The 25,258-nt window shown below is 30.5% G+C and overlaps 3 protein-coding genes across 4 annotated transcripts; 2 read left to right on the top strand and 1 right to left on the bottom strand.

The window, feature by feature from the left end:
* The first annotated feature begins 561 nt into the window (after positions 1-561).
* LOC105835614 (rab GTPase-activating protein 1-like) lies at positions 562-11,876 on the top strand. Of its 2 annotated transcripts, XM_012679069.2 has the most exons (18): positions 562-703; positions 986-1,164; positions 1,293-1,467; positions 1,610-1,808; positions 1,900-2,083; positions 2,569-2,931; positions 3,013-3,288; positions 3,391-3,559; positions 3,648-3,889; positions 3,978-4,166; positions 4,295-4,420; positions 4,512-4,697; positions 4,829-5,003; positions 8,728-8,918; positions 8,995-9,054; positions 9,130-9,321; positions 9,397-9,634; positions 10,150-11,876. In XM_012679069.2, exons 2-17 carry the CDS (start codon positions 994-996, stop codon positions 9,628-9,630), a joined length of 3,132 nt encoding a protein of 1,043 aa, XP_012534523.1. In that variant the 5' UTR covers positions 562-703; positions 986-993; the 3' UTR covers positions 9,631-9,634; positions 10,150-11,876. The 2 variants fall into 2 exon arrangements, with proteins under 2 accessions (XP_012534523.1, XP_012534521.1); XM_012679067.2 differs by having other exon boundaries at positions 2,569-3,288.
* On the bottom strand, positions 11,875-17,344 carry LOC105835615. The gene is made up of 5 exons (XM_012679070.3): positions 16,939-17,344; positions 16,413-16,660; positions 16,149-16,331; positions 13,167-16,087; positions 11,875-13,085 (listed from the first exon to the last, which is right to left on the bottom strand). The coding sequence occupies exons 1-5, from the start codon at positions 17,206-17,208 to the stop codon at positions 12,979-12,981; spliced, it is 3,729 nt and encodes a 1,242-aa protein (XP_012534524.1). The 5' UTR covers positions 17,209-17,344; the 3' UTR covers positions 11,875-12,978.
* Positions 17,345-21,365: 4,021 nt separating this feature from the next.
* LOC105835608 lies at positions 21,366-22,886 on the top strand. Its single transcript, XM_012679057.3, has one exon. It carries the CDS (start codon positions 21,584-21,586, stop codon positions 22,790-22,792), a length of 1,209 nt encoding a protein of 402 aa, XP_012534511.1. The 5' UTR covers positions 21,366-21,583; the 3' UTR covers positions 22,793-22,886.
* Positions 22,887-25,258: the final 2,372 nt, after the last annotated feature.

Here is a 25,258-nt window from a genome sequence, read left to right as displayed (position 1 = left end):
CGCGCCGTGGGGAAACGCGTGTGGAGAGTATCGGCGGCGAAGCGAGGAGACGCGAGGTCCGGGCGCGGCGACACGCGCCGGAGGGACGTGAGAGGAAACGAGGGAGGCTGCTAGCAACTCGATCACGGACGGTGTCTGTCGGAGTTGCGAAGACCACGAAGTGGTCCACGCCGCCAGAAGCGAATCGTCCGGGAACGGATTTCCTGCCCACGAGAATCGTGGTCTCGTCTTCCGTCAGGATTATAAGCTCTAGGCGACTAGGGCGGATATGCAAGATCATCTTTGTCATTGCTTGAAATAATACACCAGGAAAATCACGAAAGAGAGAAAGAGAGAGAGAGAGAGGAGAAAAAAGAGAGAAAGAGAGAGATTACACACAGGCGGATGCGTCGTTCCCTGCACGACGGTGATGCCGTCGTCGACGCGTACTTCGCATGCTGTCCTCGCATTGGCCTTCTTCGAATTTAACCACAGGCGAACAGACCGTCTTGTGCTAATGGGCCGCGTCGACGGAGCGCGAGGGTGACGCGGCCGAAAGACAGACTGCGGGACAGCGGGAGGAGATTAGAGATTTTTCCTCCCTTGTTATCAGCTGTGTCGTCGCCTGGAGGAACATTTCCAGGGACACTGGATCGAAGATAACACTCCTTGTTACGCCGAGCACGCACAGTCACTTGTGTTCTTGAGAGGAAATTGTAGTCTTGTACGTGTTGTACTATCGCTTTTAGAATGTTTGTAAATACTGCACGGGATTCTTTTCAAAGATACAAGGTTGTCATTCATACAAACAATTCAGAAATAATTGCATGTAATATCTGAAACTTGTTTTACATACCTTGCAAAGAATATATTTTCTTTATTTGTTGAAGATATGCCAATTGAATAATTGTTAAAAAAGCACTTTAATTTAGTGTACGAACCTTGAAAGATTGACGCTATGTGTAAAATTGCTCAACATTACTCAATAAATATGTCACTGTTGTAGACTTAGTTATGGAGGATAGCATGAGCGTAAAGTCCATGGAATCAGTGGCGACTAGTGATGAATATGAATTTGTGAATGAAAAAGGTACTAGCAAACAGCAACAGGTCCTCTTGGAACCACCCATGTTAAAAATCGCCAATAACGGCAATCTGGAGGATTTGCAAAATAATCTCCGTGAGGTCTGTACATTATTATCAGGCTTATCTATCACACTGCTGCTAATCTAAATAGATAAGTTTTAATCTAGATCCACGATAGATAAACATTGTAGATTAATGTACCTGTGTCCATTTTGTGTGATAACTAGATTTTGACGGAGGACTCGAAAATGGAGGGAAGTGAATTGAAAGTGACTGGTGTCAACCAACAAAGTGAAGAGAAGACAAAGAAAGTAGGCCAAAGTAAATTTTATGATGTTAGTTCTTGTGTTGTCACATCAGAGAAGCAGGATGTCATGAAGCCAGAAGATTATCTTGAGGAAGGTAAGTTACTGAGATATTGTATGAGAATGAGTAATATGAACATGAGTATACTAGATAGAACGTGATAATAGATTTTTGCAAAAGTATTTTATATACATTGACAAGCATTTTTAACAATTTTATATTTATATAATTTATCTAGAATTAAACACATTATCACATGTTCAACAAGAGTGCACTATTTTCAATGGTGTTACATATTTGGGAGCAGCTGCCATAAATGCACCAAAATCAGAATGTGAAATCCAACGTAACATGAACATATTAAATGCGGAACAGTCCTTAACTTTAGGAATAAGGGTTTCCGTCTCGGTGCCGAGTAGTTCGCAGGGTTCAGTTATGTGAGTAATCCAATTAAATTTAGAAAGTATGATGAAAACGTTATCTATGTATATTCTACGGTTGACCAATATATTTATTATATTTTTTTAGTTTATATGATGCCGCGACACAGCAAGCCATCGCACGTTACGAAGTGCAACGTATTTTATTTTATGCACGTGGTGAGAGTACCGGTTCATGTGCAGCATGTTTTGCTTTTACATGGTCACACGGTGACACTTTAGAATCTGCCATTTACCAATGTCACGTTTTCCGCTGTGATATACCAGAAGCGGTATGTTTTTGTATTATTGATAATCATTTATCACTCATTTGCTGCAACAATGACATAATGTAGAAAACAAAATGTCCCACTTTGAATATTTTAAATTATAAAAATTTTGAAATATTTTTTAAAATAAAATTTTGGTCTACTATAAATGTATGAAAATATTGTTATTACCTCTTTACTCAGTATATTGAATTCTTATCAGAATTCTTTTTTTTACAGATAATTAAAAAATAATTTATATCGTTATTGTAACAAATGAGCAAATTATGGGAAAATGTGTAAACTACACAAAATATGGAATATTATAATTTGTAATTACATTCGTGATTCATCATAATTTTATTTTTTTATATAAATTTTATTTATATGAAATATTATTTATTAGAGATAAATATCTATAATATTTAATCAGTTTTAAATATGTACATATAATGTTAATATATATATATAAAGTAACATATACTTAAATATATACTTATTTTATGTAGGTCGGACAAGTATCAGCCTGCTTTTCAAAAGCATTCCACAGAATACCACGTTCCATGACAAGTTCTTTAACAGGCAGTGACTTTAACAGTTTCAGTACTGGTGAAAAAATTAATTCTAGAGTATTTATCTTCGAAGTCACTATGGAAATAAAAGAAGAAGATGGAAAAGGTGGTTTCAGTACAGTTCCAAAAGACAGAAATTGTTTCAAATTACGAAGCAATGTGGCGAAACAAGTTTGTTTGAGTATCCAGCAAGTGTCCAGTAAAGAAGGAGGCATTACACTCGAAGTCGAGAGATGTTTCGGAGTTCTTGTTAGCCCTGGGCGAAATGTTAAACACAGTGATATGCGACTACTTGAGATGGTAAAGAGAGATTCACACCAGCAAGTTAATTTTATGTCTATAATCAGCTCAGATGTTCGCAATATTACAACAATTTTGCAGCAAGTTAATACTGGACCAATAGTGCAAGACAAACAGTGCTATAATATTTGTGGACGTTGGGATCCCGCGGATCCTGCTTTGGAAACTCTTAATATAGAAACTGCTAGAGAGGGTAGAACTTTCATAACTGTTGCTGTTGATCTTGTTATTAGAGATATTCGAGAACCGGTGAGATTTGTGATCGAAACGTCGGTTAAAGTGTTTCCACAAAACGAGAGATTTTGGTATTTTAATAAAAGAAATCTCGTGCAACAGTTTTATCTTAATTCCAAAGAGGTGAGTTGTTTAAATATTTTCTTATAAAAAATTGTTTTATAAATCAACTTATTATTTTGTCAAGTTACATGTTATTTTTCATATTATAATTTTTTATAACAGGTAATTTCCGGGGATGGTGCGGAGGTACATTATGAAGTACAAAGCATAGAAACATCTGGCGAACTAGATAGAAACAGACTAAATCTGGCTCTGAATCTGGCATCTTTAATTAGATCACCTTCATTAACTAGTATCGACACACTTACACCTAAAGAAGAAATAGATTCAGGTAATAAACTAAATAAAGTTTTAGAAAGACTTGAATTGCTAATTTAATAATACAAAATATATTTGCTAATGTTTTTTATTTTGCACAGATGGGGATGAACCTATGTTAAGTGGTACTGGCGAAGTCTCGAAAGATTGTTCGGCAGATGAATTGGCCAGCTGGGCTGAAGTTTTAGATAGTTGGCAAGTTAACGAACAACGTCCAAAACTTCTTATAAAATTGACAAAACAAGGAATTCCTGAAGCTTTACGCGGTGAAGTTTGGCAACGTTTAAGTAATTGTGACAATTCACAAGAGATGATGGACAAATATAGAATGTTGATTACAAAAGTGAGCATTTAGTATAATATCATATGATAAAAAGTAGTTATTTTTTTTTATTTAAGACATAACATGAATTTTGGTAATAAATACATAGGAGAGCAGCTGTGAGAGTGTAATATTAAGGGATATTAATAGAACATTTCCAGCCCATGATTTCTTTAAAGAAACGGGTGGTTTAGGACAAGACTCTTTATACAGAATAAGTAAAGCATATGCTGTTCACGATGAAGAGGTTGGATATTGTCAAGGCCTCAGTTTCTTAGTTGCTAGTCTATTACTGCACGTAAGTAATTACTATAGTTTTGCAGAAGCTAATTTTCTAGAAAAAAGCAATAGAATCCTTTACAGATAAAATATTTTAGATGTAACAGTTAAAATATTGATAAAAATAAACTCAGGTATTTCTTTTAGATGCCCGAAGAGCAAGCGTTTTGTGTTCTGGTCAAATTAATGTACGACTATGGTCTTCGAGATTTATATAAAGATAGATTTGACAACCTGTACATGCGATTTTATCAATTAAATCGTTTAATAGAAGTAAGTTGTCATCAATTTATACAGTAATATGACATTTATTGTATGACAAGGAATTATCACAGAAACTATACTTTCTACCATTTGCTCATAGGATCAATTGCCGGAACTTTATAAGCATTTCTGTGATCGCGGTGTAGAAACGCACATGTTCGCCGCACAATGGTTTCTAACTCTATTTACTGCTAGATTTCCATTATATCTTGTCTTTCATATCTTGGACGTATTTCTTTTACAAGGACTCGACACATTATTTCAAGTCGCTCTTGCTTTGTTGATGGTAAGCTGTTTTTTTTAGCAATTTAGAAAGTATATAATATATATAAAAATTGTATTAACTTATTAGTTTAATTCCTGATTTCTCATAAATAATATATATGCCAAAGAAAAGTTTTTAATTTTACTTTACAGCTTTGTAAAAAAGAGTTATTACAACTAGATTTTGAAAGCATATTAAAATACTTTCGGGTGCACTTACCAAAACGTTGTCGAAACGAAGAAGTTGCTCGTCACGTTATGAAGTTAGCTTGTTCAGTGACGTTGAAGAAATTGAAGAAATATGAAGCAGAATTTATGACGTTGAAAGGTAATTTTATATTTTATGTTTGAATTCAATACTTCCCTGTTCACTTTTAAACACAATGTTCCATCAATTCATTAGGAAACACTGTACACTGTTCTGTACAATGCATGTACATTTTGTGTATGGTTTGCATATCAGCAATCATTGCCTGTTGGTTGTGAATTTGTTTTCACTGTGGATAGAAACTTTAGGCACATACAAATGTTTACATTCATACACATAAAAACTAAAAGAATCAATACTTGTATGTGATAAGGATTTTATACACATATATTGTTAATATTATATATAAAATACAACGAGTTCTTGGGCTATGCCATAGAACGTAATTTTTTTCTTTTTTGTAGTACTTAGACAATAATTTTTCTTGAATCTAAAATCACATAATTAATTAAATAGAAATATATTGCTATATTTATTAATAATGACAACATGATAGTAAAAGAGTAAATTAAATTTATCAAAAAATAATTTAATTTTCTATTAATTAGATAAATTATATCTAATCTGTACGTAAGACAATATTATGCGCGCGCATCTGTATTTAACGTAGTTACATATCAATTCGATAAAATACGTAAGAGATAGAACTTCATACTTTCTGAGCCAAAGTATAAAATGTCTCTAGTCTAAAAAAATATACATTCAATATATAGTGTCTGATTATTGACACAACGCTTATGTACAGGTAGAGTGAATTAAACCAAAAAATCTTCTATTATTTTGCGGTTTACAGTAGAAAATAAAAATTATTAATTAAAGATTGCCAGATGAGCATGTATTCATAAGCAAATGCGAGCGGGGATTTTACAAACGGCATTGAGATAGGAGTGTAAAATATATATCAGATAACGTATTGAAGTTTGCGAATTAAAGATTAGAATTTTATCAATAAAATTTTAATTTAATCAATTTCACTCTAATTGGCTGAATTTTAATTTTTATTTTGCAATTCTTAATCTTCAATATATGCGGTTTTAGATATTAATTGTGTAAACGCTTCTAAAGCTGTCTGTATAGACGCACAGTTACTCGCGGATTTTTATTATTTCATTAATTATTGCGAAATGGTATAAAACTTTTTGATTCAGTTTAGTCTTCTCTATTTGTACAGCTGTGCAAAAATTATCAGCGTAATGTCAATAATTGTCAGTCATCCTGGATGCATTTCACTTAGCGTTCGCAACGCTTACAAGCATCATTTGTCCTTGTTTAATATTTAATAAATACCAAAGATGAATATTTCGAGAGCGCTGCGACCATCATGTGAAATGCGTCTCCTATACAAGTTAATTCTCTTAAGTTTAATAAGTATATTAAAAAAAAGTTTATAATAAACTTTACACACAGCTCTCTATACTTAGTATAGAAATGGACATTGTATAATTACTTCATAGTCAGGTGGTGGTTTTGCTTGTTTGTATGTCTCTTTGTTTTCAAATTCGAATATAGCCACTTGGCGAAAGTATATCATCAATTATTATTAACATCAAGAAATTTATTGAACAGAATGCAATTTATAAAAAGAAGAATAAAATATATAGAATATTTTCCTTGGAAGATATTAAGACATACCAAATTTGCCAAATTACTAGGAAATAACAGAATTATTATGTGAAAACCAGTCATCTAATTACCTTTCAAAATCCTATTTTGATAATTTTAATTTATACTGTATGCAAATAAATTTTATCACAAATGTAAATCAGTTTGCTTCTATTTGTTGCAAATAGCTCTCAGTTTAATGTAATATTTATATTATTTGAATGTATTATTTATTGGTTAATTATTAATGATATTATATTAATAAATAATTATCGATATCAATAATGATATCAATAATATTTATTGAATTTAAAAATTTAGAAACAGCTCTAGATTGATAGATTTATTATTGTAATTGATTAAACTTATTTAAAAATATGAGTAAAGTGTGAAACATGAATAAGTGTTACAACTTTTGAATTACGTATTATTTTTTTATGACATTGATTTATTAATGAACTGATGAGCAACCGATCAAATATAACTTCTAGAATACAAAATACTCATATCAAAAATTATAGAATTGTTATATTGTATTCTTCTTGCGCTATTATGTGTTACAATGGCTATATATGCCTTAATGCGTGCTGTGAACGTATAGTACATTAATACAATGTGTTAAATGAGGAATTTTTATGTTATCAAATCTTTATTATAAGTTTAATTTTGTAAAGTATTATTTATTTTTTAACGGTTATTGAAAAAGCTGACATTACATTTCTTATTAGAATCCATGCTTATCGGCTGTATCGCTTGTATATACGACCTCTTGTATTGCTTTTTATTTATACATTATTTATTATTGCTTACTGAAAAATAAATCATCTCAGAGTACTTTTAGTTTTGTGAATTACCTGTTTTATCCGTTAATATCCTGCTCCTATTGAATATCTAGTATCTGCACTTCCTACCTTCATGTTTTTGTTTTCTTGCTATATCTGGGAATATGCATGACGCATCAAACAAAATTGTCAGCACTTGTTCGTATTGTTCGTACTAATTACTTTTCTTGTACATCTATGAAACTGATAATGAATAGTATAGTAGTCGCAATATAAATGCAACAAATGACAATAAAAAGAACAAAAGTAATGAAATGACTTGAACTATAAGAATACTTATAATGTAAAAGTTATCTGATTTAGACATTATCTGGAAAATGCGAAAAAATATTTGTATTAAGCTATTATTTTAATTAATCCTATATATCAGGTTGTTGATGTATGCATAGGCTGATAAGCAATAACATAATTATAAGCTGACTAATTATATTAGATAGCAGCTTTCATATTTGCATATACTAAAAATACAATGTTATATAAGTTTAAGTCTGAACAGTTAATGATATAATAGTATATGTACTAATTATTATAAGAGAATTTGCAACAATTCTGATTTTTTCATAATTGGATACGCACAAGAAACAAAAACCATTTTGTAAAAATATTTTGTCGATCTTTTTTTTTAATATAATAAAAAACGCAAATATTCATGAAGGCAACTATCAATATTAATGTTACTTAGAAAGATATATCAACCAAGGTAAAGATATCCAATATCAGCTTTATCAGCTGATATTGTTCAGTTTGAATTTGGCTACAGTATATTTCCTACAACAGTATATAGCAAAGTTGGCCGTTAGTGTTAACGAGATATCTGCGTATCTGTCAGTTACGATCGGACCATCTGTTTTTAACGTATCGGTGGCGTGAATGTTTTGTTGTAAATGTCATACAACAAAAGAACTAATGAAGAGTGAGAAGTGTACTTTATGTAATACTTAAGTGTACAATGCTCAGAAATTACTTCATGTGGCAATTTTTATCATTAAAAAAAAATAAATGTTTGTAGTTTAAAACAGTATTTGATACACGCAGGACACTCTAGCATAACTAACATAAAAATATACAAAATTTTTGCAATTTTCTAGTAAAAAAATATAATTTATAAAGAATAAAAATACATTTAAAAAATATCTTGTATGTAATAACTACACGATATGCAATTAAGCAATATCTGTAATAAATTTTAGGAATTTATATAGCTATAATTAAATGAGAGCTTAAACATTAACATTAAAAATATGTCCTATAATAATAAATATAATTTTAATATATGTTATAATATTAATATAATATTAAATTCTTAAATTTGTTTAAATAAGAATTGTTTGCTAATGTAGAGGCACAGGAAAATGCTGATGAATACAGTAACGAGGTGGAACAATTACGCGGTACAGTGGCCAGAAATGAAGAAGAAAAGCAAAGATTGGAAATAGAATTGCTGCAAGTTAAGGAGATGCTACAGCGTGAGGTAGCTCGGGCAGACTCCGAAAGCCGCAGGAGCAATATCATTATAGCTGAATACAAGCAGGTATTTAATAAAACATATTGCAGATGATTTTGTTTTAAGTACTGCAGAGAGCTACAAAAATAATTACATGTTCCAGATCTGCCAACGTTTGGAGGACGATTACAACGCTGCGAAAACAACATTAAGCGAGTTACGGGTACGTAATCTCTAGTTTAACTTCAAAAAGTTAACGCTTTATCGATAACAAACTCCGATAACAATATTGTTTCAGGCGAAGGTTTCGAAATGCGAGAAATGTAGAACGTGTATAATGGATTCGTCGAACATATTGGCGGACATCTCGCATCCTTTGGAGAATCGAATAGATCCCATGCTTCACAGGGTGCAGGAAAGAGTGCGCGAGTTGGAACTGGAATTAGCGCAAACGAAGTTGGCCCATGTCGAAGCTGAATGTCGAAATCAGGTGTGCGACATAGACATTTTTTACAGTTAATCTTCTGAAATTGAAGTACGGAATCTAACGCAAACCATTCAACAGGATCTGACACACCAGTTGCATGCTACCGCTTCCGAGCTGCAAGCCGCGCGAAATAGTTGGCCATGGCTTAGCAAAACTTTGTCCAGCATAAAGGAAGCGGCTAATAAAAGGGAAGTAATGGCTCCAACCGCGCTGAGAGATCTGAGACGTGACAGCGCGCCCGGGGGCGATTTGCATCACCTAATACATTCTCGTAATCGCGAAACACGTGATAGTCTCAAGGAAGCTGTGTGATGCAGTAAGTACAATAAAGAAAACTTCCTAAAAAATAGCACGTCTATATAGTAGGGCTGTTACGTTTAACAATTTTGAATATTCGAAGGTTCGAAAGAATTTAAAACTTCAAACTTTCGAAACAAACTTCTCACTTCGAAGCTTTGAACCATTAAATTTTTTCTAACCTTTGATTATTCGAAATTATCAAAGTATAGCCCTACTATATACGAAAGTAGGATACAACAGATAACATATAGCATTTGTTACATAGTTACATGGATAAAGTTATTTTATCTTAATTTTAAAAATTATTTCTAAATGTTTAACGACGATCAAAGTATTTCTATGAACAATGTTTTTTGAAGCAGAGATAAAAAGTTATATAATCCACGTGATCGTCATGTGGCGACTGCTTTAAGCAATCTGTTGCATCTTACTTTCATGTGATACGACCTTAATGTTCTTCTTGTGCACGAATGTAACGATATTTCAATACTCAATATTCTATGATATTATTTTAATATTTTTGCTATGCAGACAAAATGCCATTAGGAGAAGGAGAATACGTACATCTTGGAGTTATGTGCAGGGCACGAATATGTGAACATGACGTATGTTCGTAGTTACATACAACGATTTGATCTGCTAAGTCGTTGTATTCTTTGTCACACTCCCTATCCATATTGCACATGAAGTGCTTTTGATCAGGCAGCCTCATTTACATAACAGCTGATATTACATTGAAAATCTTTGTTATGATTCTGTTACGTTTTAAAAATAGATTTACTTCTGTGATTTTTTTTCAACACCATGAGTGTAAACGCTTATGTTAACATATTATTTTTTACATTTATTCCTTTTTCTTCCTTTCATTCGACGTATATTAATATACGTAATGCGAACACAATGCTGTGCTCGAGATAAAAATTTATATAATGCTACGCGGATTACTAGCGATGAACGATCTATTGAAAATGAATTACATTATTATACGCAAACGATTATTTACAATAATAGGAAATAAAAAGTAAATACATATGCCGCGTTTTGTATGAAACTAGTCTAAGTATGAAAGGAAGAAAATGCTATAAAGACTTCTATCTGTACATACAGTAACTTTCGAATAACAATAGTCAACTCTACTGGATAAACATGACAACTCTACTGGATAAACGCCATTATGGAAATTACATTACAACAGAGATAATTGTTTTGTTTACTTTTCTATTAACCAGTTTTCTGATTAACGTAACATTCCAAATTAGTATAAATGCGTTTTCTTCCATATATCTTTATTAAGTCCGCTACTCTGTAATGATTTCAGTTCTACTAGATATAATTGATAATAATATACATATGTATAGTTTTGACAAATATACACCGACACAATATGCTGACACAATTCTACTAACCCACATATAGTATTAGGTTCGATATTAAAAGCTTTCACTACTTTAGTTTTATATATATACTTTTATCACCGATAAACACACTAAACGTATATTTTCATTCCACCATGAAACATTAATTATAAAAATGTAGCAGAATAGATATATGTGTAAGTTACACAGTAGATACGAGATATTTATAATACTGTTTAGTTATACAATTTGCATTTTGTTTTGATAAAATTTATAGATGAACATTACACTAAAACCCATAGATTATGATAATAAGGCACTACTTAAAAATGCAATTTCATTGATGTGTAATTTTGTCTATTATTATAAGTGTTTCAACAATAAATTTGCTATTCACCTGTAATATATTCTTGACTATCAAACTTAGCTTCGTAAGTCGTGCCATTTATTTATATATATTTATTTATACAAATTTACAAGGAAAAATTATAAAAACCATTATGTGAAAAACTAAAAATTACACTATATATAAATACATATATATGTATATATACATACATACATACATACATACATACATATATAGTTGCAAGCAGACTCGTGCCTTTAAGTTACATGATAAAATTTATTGAAAAAATTGATACGTTTTTTTATTTAATTTCTTTATTAAAATTACTAATGAGTAATACGAACACGATTTCAAGCAAAGTTTATGGTCACATTTGACTTATGCTCTAGCGAGTAACAGCTTGCATTGGAAAATGGAAGACTTTCCTTCTGTAAATACCAAAAACAACAGTCAAAATCATCTAACAGATTCATGTAAAGTCTTAGGCTAACTACGTATGAATCATTGTATACCCTGTAATTTTATTCCACTGAAATAAAGAAAGATATCACGTTTCCATGTAAAATATTTAATATTAAGAAGCTCGTAATTTCTACGCTATATAATGTGTACATGTTTACCTGTATTAGGATAAAATATATTGAGAACGTTATATCTGTTCAAATTTTATATCGACTTTATTTGTCCAAAGTTTTTGCATCGCTGCGAACTTAACTATGCAGTTTCAGTCTTAGATAGAAAGTTTTAATGAAATTACAGAAATTAATTTGATATTCTTTATCACGTTTGAATTACTAGATATCATATAGATATACGTTAACACTATCAAAACTTAACATACAGATAAATTTTCGTAAATCACATTGTATTAGAAATATTTGACAAACAATTAATAAAAAAATAATTGTAAAAAAATATAAATGTATATATACATTTATGACGATATGTAAACATGTGTATTTTATATATACATATACATACATATATATATATATATATATATAATATATATATTTTTTAAATATTCATATATATGCACATATATGTATGTATATATACATGTATATTACATGTACATGTTATATGTATGTTAGGCTATCATAACTTATGTCAATATCAAAACTTCAATAACAAGGATATTTCATGTTAATAATAAACTCATCGATTTAAATTTTTTGCATAAAAAACTACAAATTACAAAATTCTTTCCAATCAAATGAAAAATGAATATTATAGAGAACAATAGTAAAACTATACTTAATATACTTAACATTAAATGTAAAATTATTATGTTCAGTATTTATAAATTAACCTTATTATTATATAAATTGCATAGGCTTGAAATATTTTATAATTTCATATTACATTATGTTAAAAATACATAGAAAGAGGTAGTTCTTCATTAGTATGATTTAAATAAGTAAATAACTTATTCAAGCTATTTTAGGATATAATCTTTTTATGTTTAAAACGCAAGCAAAAATATTCTCCAAGATATTTACTTTTTTCAAGCCTATACTGCAAATTTTATCAGGAGCCTCAAAGAATGATATGTAAGAATACTGTAATAATGCAGCAATCATACCACGCTCATGTTTTATCCCATGTTTTATATGTTTCCTATTTTTCTCTTTTTCTATTTCAAGAAAAATCTTTTTATTCATCATGTGCATTATTTTCTACTCCATTGTAAGCTACATCACTCTCACTTTCTGAAGAACTGCTATCAAAACCTTCGTCATGACCTACATAATTAGCATCATCTAAAAATACAAATATTATCTTTAAAATGTGCTGTACACTAAAGAAAGAAAGAGAGAGAGAGAAACAGGGATACACATTACCTGCAACTTCATCAGGAATTCTCAGATCTTGTCGAGCTTGTATATCAAAATCAAATGGATTCGCCATATCCAATATTCTCAGTAACCACACAGGAAAACCGTTTTGCATTATATAAATATCGTTTTCATTCTCAAGATCGTTTTCCAATACATCAATAAAAGGTTGTAAGTTCTCGATATCATTAACATCCACAGCCATCATATTGTTACCTTCATCGTCTCTGTTATTATTTGCTAAATCACCATTTTCTACCTCAATTGGTTCCAAGACTCCAATTCTCGGTGCTTCCGCAATGCTCGGCGATTCAGAATCTGGTATATGATCCTGAGCTATGCTCGATAAATCGTATTCTGGTGTTATATCTTGTGCAGAAGCTGAATTTGGATAACCAGAATCCATGATTTCGGGAGACCAACTACTTGGAGGTGTCTCAAGCGGGGAGGATGATTTAGTTTCAACAATATTCGCTGATCCAGCAATATTTGATACATCTTTACTGGTGCCAATATTTTCTTCACTTCTTAGTACTGACGTGAAATAAACATTACTTGTATCCTCACTACTTTTACAAGGTACAAACTTATTATTTTTTAAAATACTACTTTCTTTGGCACAATCATATAAAGAATATTTACTAACATTTTGTGATTTTGAACTCAATAATTCTGTAGGCGGATTTAAACCATTTTTCCTTATACTTGACTGTGCAAGATCACCAATCAAATTTTCTAAATGTGCTTTTACGTCAATATGATTTGCTTTTGCTGGTGTACTATATACCGTTTTGTTTTTGTGATTAATACTCTCACTGTCTAAGGATAAGACGTCATGTGCATCTGCATTTGGTATATCAGATTCATGATTGATTATATCATTTTTCACAAATTCCTGATTAGTATCTTGTATTAAATTTGTAGGGATAGAGTTATCAATACTACATTCCTTATCTTTTACACACAATCTTTGCAGTGTGCTATTACTAGTAGAAAACTCTACGTCTCTTGGAATATTAGTAACATCACTACTCGAAGAAGTCGCGTTAAGTTTAATTGTTTCTGTGATACTATTAGATTTCTGGCTAGTTCCTAATAGGTTACTATCAATAGTATCTAGTATAGTTTCCTTAATTTCTTTTGTTGTGCCCAGTAAAACATTACTATTCATTGCAGGTATCAATTCTCTTTTTTTAGAACTTTTATCAACAATATTATTGATGGCGGATATTTTTGTAAGAGGTGAACTTGTATATTTTGGTTGATCATTCAAAATATTACTATGAGCATCTGGTGATACCATATCTGTCATACCACCGTCTTCGCAAATTTGATTTTCATCTGAAATGTTTCTCTCGTCAGTATTACAATTTGGAAGCCTCATATGTAACGAAAAGCTTTTTTGAATATCTTTTACTAAAAGATTTTCCTTAGAACAAGATATATCTTCTTCAATAGATGCTTTACTATTGATAGCCTCTTCAGTTGCTATTTCAGATTGATGGAAAGTAGTATTTAATAAACATTGATCATTAATTGACGATCTGTTTTGATAAGATGTGCTAAAATCCTGCAAAGAAAGATGCTCAGAACTAAAGTAAAGCGATACTGGTGACGTTGATGAACGTGAAACGGGCCTGTACTGGAAATTTAGCGTTGAAGTTTCTTGCATAGTTTTTAGATCTTTCTTGTCATTTTGTGCCGATTCTATTACAATATTATCAGTTGAGTTTTTTAATTGTAAACTATTACGTGCCTCTGAAGACATATTAAATAAAGTTTCTTGAGCTTCTACTTCTACCTCATTTAAAGTTAGAGGAATTGAATCACTTGGAAGTTCTCGTTCAGTATATGCTAAAGATTCTGCTGTATCTCTAACGCCTGAATGTTTGATATCGTAAATTGTACAGGAATCTTCTCCTACCAAAGAATTTTCACCATCAAATAAATAAGTATACTCTTGATTAATAGAGCAGTTTTCAGGTATGATAATACTAGATTCCTCATGCCAATTTTCAATATGAGGATCCTGTGCAGATGAATATTCTTCATTTGTATCCGCAGGTATCTCATTTACAACTACTATGCTAGATCTATAATTCCACCTATCCCCTTCATTTGTAAAATTAGGATTGTCATGCCAGCTCTCTGTATCCAGATTTTGTTCAGTTAAATATTCATTTGCGTCCATAGACATCTCATTTATAGATGAATTAGTTACGTCTAATCTGTTCTCTTCATATATAACATTGGATTCTTCATTCCAATTTTCAGTAAGTGTATCTTGCTGAGGTACATATTCATTTGGCTCTGCAGGTATTTCATTTATGGATGGATAATGTACACCATCCAATGTATTCTCTTTATATACAAAATCATATTCTTCATCTGAATTTCCATATTCATTATTCCAATCGTCACTATCAACGTTTAAATAATCGTCAAACTCTGATTCGTCGTCGGAATGCATAAAAGAGGGGAGTAATACTGGTCCTTCTTCTCTATCTTCAATATTCCATCCAGCATCTGTTAGAATCGACCTCAATGTTTCTATCGTGAGAGTGTATTTATCCATGAATTTCAATAAACGGTCCAAGTGTACTTCAGAATTTTCATCATTTATGTTATTGGATAAAAAGTGGATATAATATACGGCATCATCTAGTATTTTTTGCTCATCTGTACGAGAATCACTTCCTGTAGAGTAATTATATTTAGCTATTGTGTTAAATAAATTGTGTTGTCCTTTTAATCGAATGTATTCGTCTGGTATTAGAATTTCTATTCTTGACTGATCTCTTGGTAAAATTCGGTGAAACACTGCCATTTGCGTTAATGCACCAAATTCTTCAGTACCTTCAGTTCCATTAGCAATTCCATGAAATGTCACGCTATAATATGGATATCTCTCCACAATATTTTGAGCCCTGTTAACAAAGTAACAACAAAAGTTAACTGGGATAAGTTTTCAAGCTTCATACAACTCACCAATCTTGAAACTGTTTCCTTGTCCATTCAAACTTATGATCTGGATGTCTGTAACCTGATAAATTTGGAAATACTATATTGAATTCAACATTTGGTGTTGTTATTATTGCTACTTCTGGTTTGATATAGCCAAAAATATTAAAAGGAAGATCTATTAGTGTATCTGGATATAAATGCTCAATCCTAGAATTAAAACATTTTATGCAATAAGAGATATATAAAAACTAGCTTCTATAATAATGTTCATGCAATATAAGAACATACAACTCAATGCAAATTACAGCATTTGCATGCTTCAACTTTATGTCATTGTCTGTTACACTGCCTTCACAAATCTCTATCGTAAGTTTCCTTTCTCGAGAAGACAGCATTTCTGTGATCAATGGTGACGCTTTTTTTTCATGTCTTTCTAAAACTTCTCTGTCTATGTCTACGCAAAGTATTTCTTGCACTTCTGATATCGCTTTCATATAAACCAAAAAGCCAAGTTCTGCACATCCAAAGTCAACAATCTGTGAAAAGAATTTTAAAATATAATCATCACATAAGAGAAATGTGGAAATCGATATACTGAAACCAACAATTTTACATTTTATTTATTAAACAATAGGTATGTCAATGTAGGTTTAAGAGCAAATCAATATACTGAAAATATGTTAATGTAAGTTTGAGATAAATAATACAAACTAAGCAGATCAACAATTATAAAAGGTATATAAATACTTCACGATAGCGAATCTAATATCATTAGTAATGCTGTTGTGACAATTGTGACATTTGCACGTATTACCTTATGTAATTTTCCTTTGTATTCCATGAGCACATTCGAAACCGCGCAGTACCGTTGTATGTACGCCGGTGGGAAAAAATTGTTTATCGTATGGTGTGTCCACCAGGATGTATTTTCCAATTCCGCAACATCGTCGAGCGTATCGTAATCTGGCATGAACAATTCCGCCTCGTTCGGCGTATCGGGCAGGAATCTCGTTTTTCTGACGTAATACTTATCGTATATGCATTTGCCAAACAAATAGAGCACGTGGAAGATTAGGCCAACCATGTTCGCGCAATCTTTTTGCGACTCTGTCCGATTTTACCGCACCATAAACTCATACCGCTCTGTCTTGTGTGTACTAACGGCGGCCACGGCGGTAACGGCGCAGCGGCTTTAGCTTCAACTTCAACAGCATTGAAAGATCTGACACATGCGCGATGAAGGGAGCACCAGCAGACATCGCGATCATTGATACAGCACTTTGAGGCTATGTGCATTATTTCATCCTTGTGTTCAATCAAATGTTTAAAAACAAGGACAAATGATATTTACAAGCGCTGCAATCGCCTAAAGGAAATGCTGTCTCAGAATTCATGTACGTTTGTCGCAAGGGATATTATTAGACTTCTCTCCTGTGAAGAGAATTTTAAAGAACAGGAAACGATGAAAATAATGGGAGAGCAAAACTTTTTTATTAGATAATGTATTGAAATTTACATATCGACTTTATTAATTTTCGACATGCATTTGCGACATGTAAATGCTAAATATTTGTTGCAAGAAAAAAGTATGAAAAATCTAATTGTTAAATCTAATTGTTAATCTATAATTGTCTGAGAATAATTAGAATTTAATTTATGTCTGATTAAGGTTTTTTTAATTCACTGATTATGAATTTGTAGTTTTTTTAAAGTTTAAAGTTCAAAAATTTTTAAAGTTAAAAATGACGGATTAAATGCGTTTTTCAACAAAACTGAACATTTTAATTCACCACATATATTGAATTTTAATCCGTCAATTTGAAATTAATTAGCGATTTTTGTTCACGTAGCCTTTATGTTGACCTTCAAAATGAGTCCAGGACAATCTCGTTTGAATTTTTATGGAAAATATGCGTTTTTCACTTTTACATTTTAAATATGCATCTCAAAAGATGGCATTCACAAGTGTTGAATTTTTAATAAAATATCCTATCCTAAAACCAGTTAAGTGGTTTAACAAAAAGTTATCTTTAATTTTTAAAAGAGATGAATTTTTGAAGAATTTGTATTAATGTCCCATCAAGTACAAATAATTTAAAAAGATATATTTTTGCAATTTTAAGTACTTTAAAATAGTTTTAAAACTTAAAAAAAAGATAATATAATATATATTTTTAATATTCTAAAATCTGTAAAACATATTTTAAAAGAATTTTTTGTAGTGATATTCTTTTAAAGTAATATTTTAAACACACATACACATATAAAACTGTCACATATAGAGTACGTGCGTTCGGGGAGACCTTTATTTAGCGCTATCAGCATTATTAGCTTTATCTATTCTTGTTTTACTTTTAATGAGCAATAAAGATAAACTGATGCTGATAGCTCTAATATCGTTTCTCTGTAGTTTAAAGCGCTTATAAAGAAAAAAAATTCGTTGTTTTAATTACAAAAAGCTATTTAAAAAATATATTTATACGCAAAAAAATTTATAATATAAAGCAATTAAAAAATAATAAACAAATGACACAAAAATAAAAATCTAAAAACTTCATATGATTGCCTCTACGTTTTTATATCAAATTATATAAGTGCGTGAATAATGTCTAAAGCTAATGACGTTAGAGGAAAAAATAATTTATGAACAATCCGGAGTCCGGAAACACTTCCCTTTCATAAATATTTAAATATTTTGTAAATATTAAAAAATATTTTTGATGCATAGGAGGGGAGGGTATTTGTTTCTATCTAGATTCTATATAGATTTTAATTTTGATTTAATTTACTTTTTTTTATTATAAGAATAAAACAATTAAATCAAGCTAAAGTTATATAGTTATAAAGAGACTATTGTTTAGAGTTTTAGAGGATTAAGAAAAAGGTTTTTTAAAGTAAATTTTCGGAAACTATGTAAACTTACTATATAAACTTTTGCAAATAAAAATAATGAAAATTCTAGTGGTTATAAAATTCTGTATTTCGGAGTGTACGTTGTCTAGTTCCCATAAATCTAAACATTCGGTAATCTGAAAAAAGTGAGTAAGACTATTAATCTACAGATGTTTAATTATTGTTGAAGCTAACAAAAAAAGTTTCTTTGCTGTTTCGGAATTCATTAACTTTTATCTTGCTAATTTTGATAAAACAATGAAGATGCATAAAACAAACAATACTAAAACAAAAACAAAAAACAGGAAGCGAAGTACACATTTAGATTAACCTTAAAACGTTTCTTTTTCAAACGTTTATAAAATATCAGAAAGAATAATCCTTTAAATGTTAAAATAAACATTTTTTTTAAACATTAAAATAAACGCTTTTTTAATAAAAAGAAACTTATTATGTTTCAGATTTCTGAATATCTAGATTGTATGAGAGTCATAAGAAAATGCATGCATGGACACACATTTTTATAACTGTGATAATTATTATTTTTATTTGCAAAAGTTTTTAATATTTTTTCCGATTTTTTATTAATTTATAAATTTAGACCAGAAAGTTTTTCGTTTTGCGCAAATAAAAAATGCTGTGGAAAATTAATATAAAGAGTGGAAAATCTTGCATCGTTATACTGTAAAAATAGTAAAATCTTGTATCAACATTGCTTATCACAAAATATAACAATTTGGTTATCAAGCGACGCAGTAACGGCGTGACGCCAAGTACATAAAAAAATCGTAAAAAATGTGAACGTAAATTTAATTGCCAAAATATCGCGATGCTATTAAGTTTTATCTAGAATTTAGCTATCAAAATCACTTTTAGTTCAAATATCTCAGAATAATTATAATTAAAAATCTGATAGTAATTTTATTAGATACACAGAGATTCAAAAAGAATTCAATTTTATGTCATCAATTATGAATTCTTTTTAAGATGCAAAAAGAATTATTTTTATAAGAAAATATTCAAAAAGAATTCATAATTGATGACATAATTGGTGACATATAATTGAGTTTTTTTTTAACTCTCTCTGCTATCTGGGTATATATAATATTGATGTGAGCTTTTGATTGCGAGCAGTCCGATTAAAATTGGTACACTCAATCTTGAGATCTCTTGCGTAAAAAAACTCACTTGCGTTTTTCACAGGTCAGACTTTCACATGACACATATAGTTGGCGTATCTTTGTCATTTTTTTGTAAGGTTTTTTTATAAGATCAGCTTATAATAACTGTGATTGACAATTGATTTTTCCAAAATATTACACGTGGCGAAATAAAGACATTTCCGTGTAATAAAGAAATAGTAGATATTAAAAATACGAATTAGAATTTTAGAATTCAGTTCCTCAATGAATATTACGTAACAATGGATACAAATAAGATACAAATGTGTCGTGTGTGTGTGTGTGTGTGTGTGTGTGTGTGTGTAATATTGCCGCTACGAGCCAACAGTGGATGTTTGTGTGTATAAATAATTTAAAAATAATATAAGATACCTCTTTTTTTTCGAATCTCAAAAAAATGGTAAAAAAATTATTGCAAAAAATAACATCTCAGCCAAGGTTCAAACTTAGATTTCCCAACATTTTATGTGTTATATTAATCAAAGATGTTAGATAAATTGCTAGTTATAATATTATATATTCCGGTTAAGGACTGTGTTTCAAGATTGACGAATTTGTTCGCGAACAGTTCGTATGTGCTGGTGATTGTAATTTTAAACAATTAAATATTCTAATTTTAAGTCATTTGAGATGGTAATAGAAATCATTGTTAATGAATTGCAATTTATTCATAAAATATTTTTATTAAGATTTACCTGTATAATTTTCAAGTCATATGAATCAGATAATACACGTGTAAAGAAAAGTATTCACAATTTTTTATCTTTTTTAAACATATGCGTCATCTGAACGTTATTAGTACTGTTCAAGTTATGGATACACTTGTATATACTAAATGTTTGCCACATAGTAACACAAATTGGCATAAACATTTTATCTTTCGTGATATACAACGAATAATAAAGACAACACTTGTATCGACTACTTTCTTTAAAATGTAAAGCACTCATTGAAGGCCCGTAACAAAATTATTATATTCTGATAAGCAACCATCCCTTCCATATGCGCTACATGTGAGTAGTGTAAGTGGGAATAGCATTTGTAGCCGCTTATTTATTATTGTTTTTTTATAAATCCTCTTCGAGCGATATATTGGGAAGAAATGTATTCGTCCTAGTCTTATATGAAATTGTGATGTTCATGAGTTTACTTTTTGCGATAAGATTAATGTTTGTGAAAAAACAGACAAGGAAATTGTTGGCGTACAAAGACAGGAAATAATACAGCCTTGAATTTCGAAAATAAAGTGGAGATATCTCGTTATCAGTCACATATATGTACATTAACAGAGTCTCCTGCGAGGTTTCAGTGCAACACAAACTCAAACAAGAAACTCACGCGCTTTATTGTTTTCTCGGACACAAATCGCATTGATATTCAAATAAAATGTCCTACGGCGAAGAAGACCAAAGATGGTTCGACGAGATGATGTCGAAGATTATCGACAATCTTGGACCGAACGTCGGGAAAGTTCGATACGAGTTACTCGAATCTAGCGGTAATTTTATTATGTCCAACATGTATCGTGTACGTTTGCAGTTTGAGAACAATAGAAATAGACAGAACGAGGAATTGTCTATGATTCTGAAAAGACCTATGCCAGGCTTTAGCCAACTAGCTCGCATTGACCTTCAATTTCGCAATGAAATCTTGTTTTATCAAATGTACACCCGACCGGACGAGAACTACGCGAGATTTTTCTATGCCGAAGAACGGCCGCCCACCGATTCGGTAATTGCTTTGGAAAATGTCAATGAACAAGGATATTATTCTTGTCCACATATTTACAATCCTCCATTAGAATACACATTAGCAGCGATGCGTGAACTGGGACGATTTCATGGTAAAGGATACGTCATGAAGGAACGGCAGCGAGAAAAGTTCTTTGACATTGTGTCACAAGTTCAAGAAGTTAGGTACTTAAAGAGACTAAATAATTTGTACGAGATTCACATGAACATTAAAGCTACACGACCGATAGAATATCTGCGTAGTCAGGGTTATGACGCAACTTTCTGTGATAAAATGGAAGCACTTCTGTCAAACGCATTTGACGAAATAATGTTGAAGGTAGTGCAGCCCGTGGAACCTTTGGCCACGTTGTGTCACGGTGATTTTACATTGAGCAATCTTCTTTTCAAGAAGAAAGGCGATGAAAAGTGTCCCCCGATGCTGATCGATTTCGCGCTTATTCGGTACTCGACACCCATTATCGACCTTTCCACGTATCTTTACCTTTGTTGCTCGAATGAAGTAAGAAAAGAGAAATTTTCTGAGATTATGCGGACATACCATGACGCACTGAAGAAGTATTTATTGGACGCTGGCATTCAAGACATCGAGAAATACTCGTACGGCGCTTTGTTGGATGACTTTAGGAAGGGTGCTCTCTATGGTTTTGTTATTATGTGCAGCTACATAGCTGTAATACTCGGATACATCAATCCAGAAGAACTAGTACAAGAAATAATAGATTTGGGCCCTTTGGAAAGTGCATTAAAGCAGAAATATGCCGGTGGAGATAAATTAGCTAAAATATTAGCTGATGAGTTGCTACATTTGAAAGATCTTGGCTGGCTGAAACATGTGTTATAGTTGCGTGAGATGATTCGCAAATGTGCATAAAATATAATTTATATATTAATAGTTGTATACACACACACACACACACACACACACACACACACACACACACACACACACACACACACACACACACACACACATTTATATGTACATATATATATATATACTCGTACAAAAGTTTTTTGTCGACAGATTTTAAAGCGACCACCGTAATATGGATTAATCATTATTAATCTATATTACTGTGATATAGTTACAAAGCATATTTTAATTAATAAGTTAATCTTAAGTTTATCTGATAAGTTTATCAAAATGTTGAAACGATTGATTCTAAACCAAGTACTTACTGAAGTCATATAGAAGATTAAAGCCATGTAATCAGAATTTTATAAGTATTATTGCATCTATCGTTGTTATTTCTAGAAATATAGTTGCGTAACATACTTTCCTCTGATACAAAATTAGGCGCAAAATGATAAAATAATAATATGATTATTCCTAGTTTTTTTATATTATTTATATAATTTATATTGCTGTAGTTTGTAGCATACATACATATATATATATATATATATATATATATATATATATGTACACTATTACAGTTTATATTAGCATAAATTTTCCTTATTCTGAATGCTAATTGTAATAATTATTTTAATTAAAATTTGCATCTTCTATGTCATTTTTAACACTTCACACTCGTATGTTTAAAATGTTAAAATCATTTATAAATATGTATTTCTAAGTGTTACAAAATCAGTTATTACTAATACAAAGTACAGTAAAATTTTATTTTTCGCAATAATATACCTTATATTACATATAAAGCCATAATATAGTTTATTATGTATAAATAAACATTGCATATTAATTTTGTATAATTAGAATATATTTTTTGCACACTATTTTGTTGATAAAAATAGACTCACTTGCACTTTGTGTGATAACATTCATCCTACATACTCATTACGACTTGCATTTTCTTCTCTCAAAAAATTAATTTATTTAAAATAAACGATAACACACGATGTACAAGACAAAAAAATGAAAATTTTAGAAAATTAACAAAAATTTTAATTTTATATATAAACCGAGAAGAGATGTTAAATACTATTGAAGAAGTATATAAATGGTTATAAAATAAAAATAATCTTTTTATAGCCATAACTCACATACCCGTTTAAAAATCTGATTTAGAGCATTTGTAATTCTTATCTTTCGATCATATAATAAATTAAAGATAAAAATTCAAACACAGAGTATAATATTTTAAAACAAAGTGCAAATACGCATATGTTTATTAAGTAACTTTTGCATTATGTTTTCTTAGAAAGATGTATAATTTCACATATTTGCTGACAAATAAAATTCTCTTACATGCCAATAAAATTTCAAATCGTTTTACCTATATAGTTCTCTGCCGATTTCAATCCTGATTATACTTAGTTAGATTGTTTTCATTTTAATATGTTTATATATAATGAGTTATTAATATTAAAAAATTCTGCTGAATAATTTTATTAAATTCATTGCATTTATTTATTTTTATTTTGAACTTTATTGAATTTTGAAAATAATCTTAATAAAATCATATTTAAAATAGGTCAATTGAAAAAGATTTTTATATATAATTCAATAATATTTTAATATTATTTATTATAATTTTAGTAAAAGTATTTCCATCAGTGTTTATCATAGTTTTTACGTCACAGGAAACCGCTCAGATAACACGTATGTCTAAAAAACGCTTTAAAAATTTTTTAGACATGCGTGTTATCTGAACATTATTAATATACTTTTACCAACGAGATTATTAGACTGTCAACCTAGCATGGACAAATTTTTGTCGACACTAAAGGAATCTTGAAGACGCAAAATTAGTAATTGAAGAGCGATGACGTTATCGGCTATGAATAGAAATTTGTGATTGTTAATCAAGTGACGTGGTAGCGGCGCGTCAAGTACAATGGTAGTAATTGCTTGAGTGAAAATAATTTTTTCTAATAATAGGTCTGTTTTTAGTATTGATATTGTTGTGTTTTACTATGTTTCTGTTGTTTCTGATTTTGTTGTCGTTGTGTCCTACGGACAGATTACTCGGTATAATAAGTGTCGGAACTCATGGTGGCTCATCATGGCTCATGTCCAGCTTACAATAGCACGTCCACAAAACTTTTCTTTTTCTATAAAGCTTTTATTTTAATAAACTGGTGATTAAGTTACTTAAATTTTCTGTTAAAAGATACTTATGTTTGTACAAACATAGTATATATTTTTTGATATATATCTTACAATTAGAGTTTATATGAAATGACATGCTATAATGGTAAAATATATGCATATATTTAACCTAAAAATTATCAAAAATTTAAATTATTGATGTTTGCGAACGTCTGGATTTTTTTAAATAAAAAGATGAAGAAATAAGATAAAATTAAAAATTTTTTTATATAAAAACTCGATAGAAGAAAA

The sequence above is a fragment of the Monomorium pharaonis genome, chromosome 2 (assembly GCF_013373865.1).
Source record: "Monomorium pharaonis isolate MP-MQ-018 chromosome 2, ASM1337386v2, whole genome shotgun sequence".
NCBI classification, from domain to species: domain Eukaryota; kingdom Metazoa; phylum Arthropoda; class Insecta; order Hymenoptera; family Formicidae; genus Monomorium; species Monomorium pharaonis.
The sequence above is the reverse complement of the archived record's forward strand: the minus strand, read 5'-3'. Positions and strand labels throughout refer to the sequence as shown.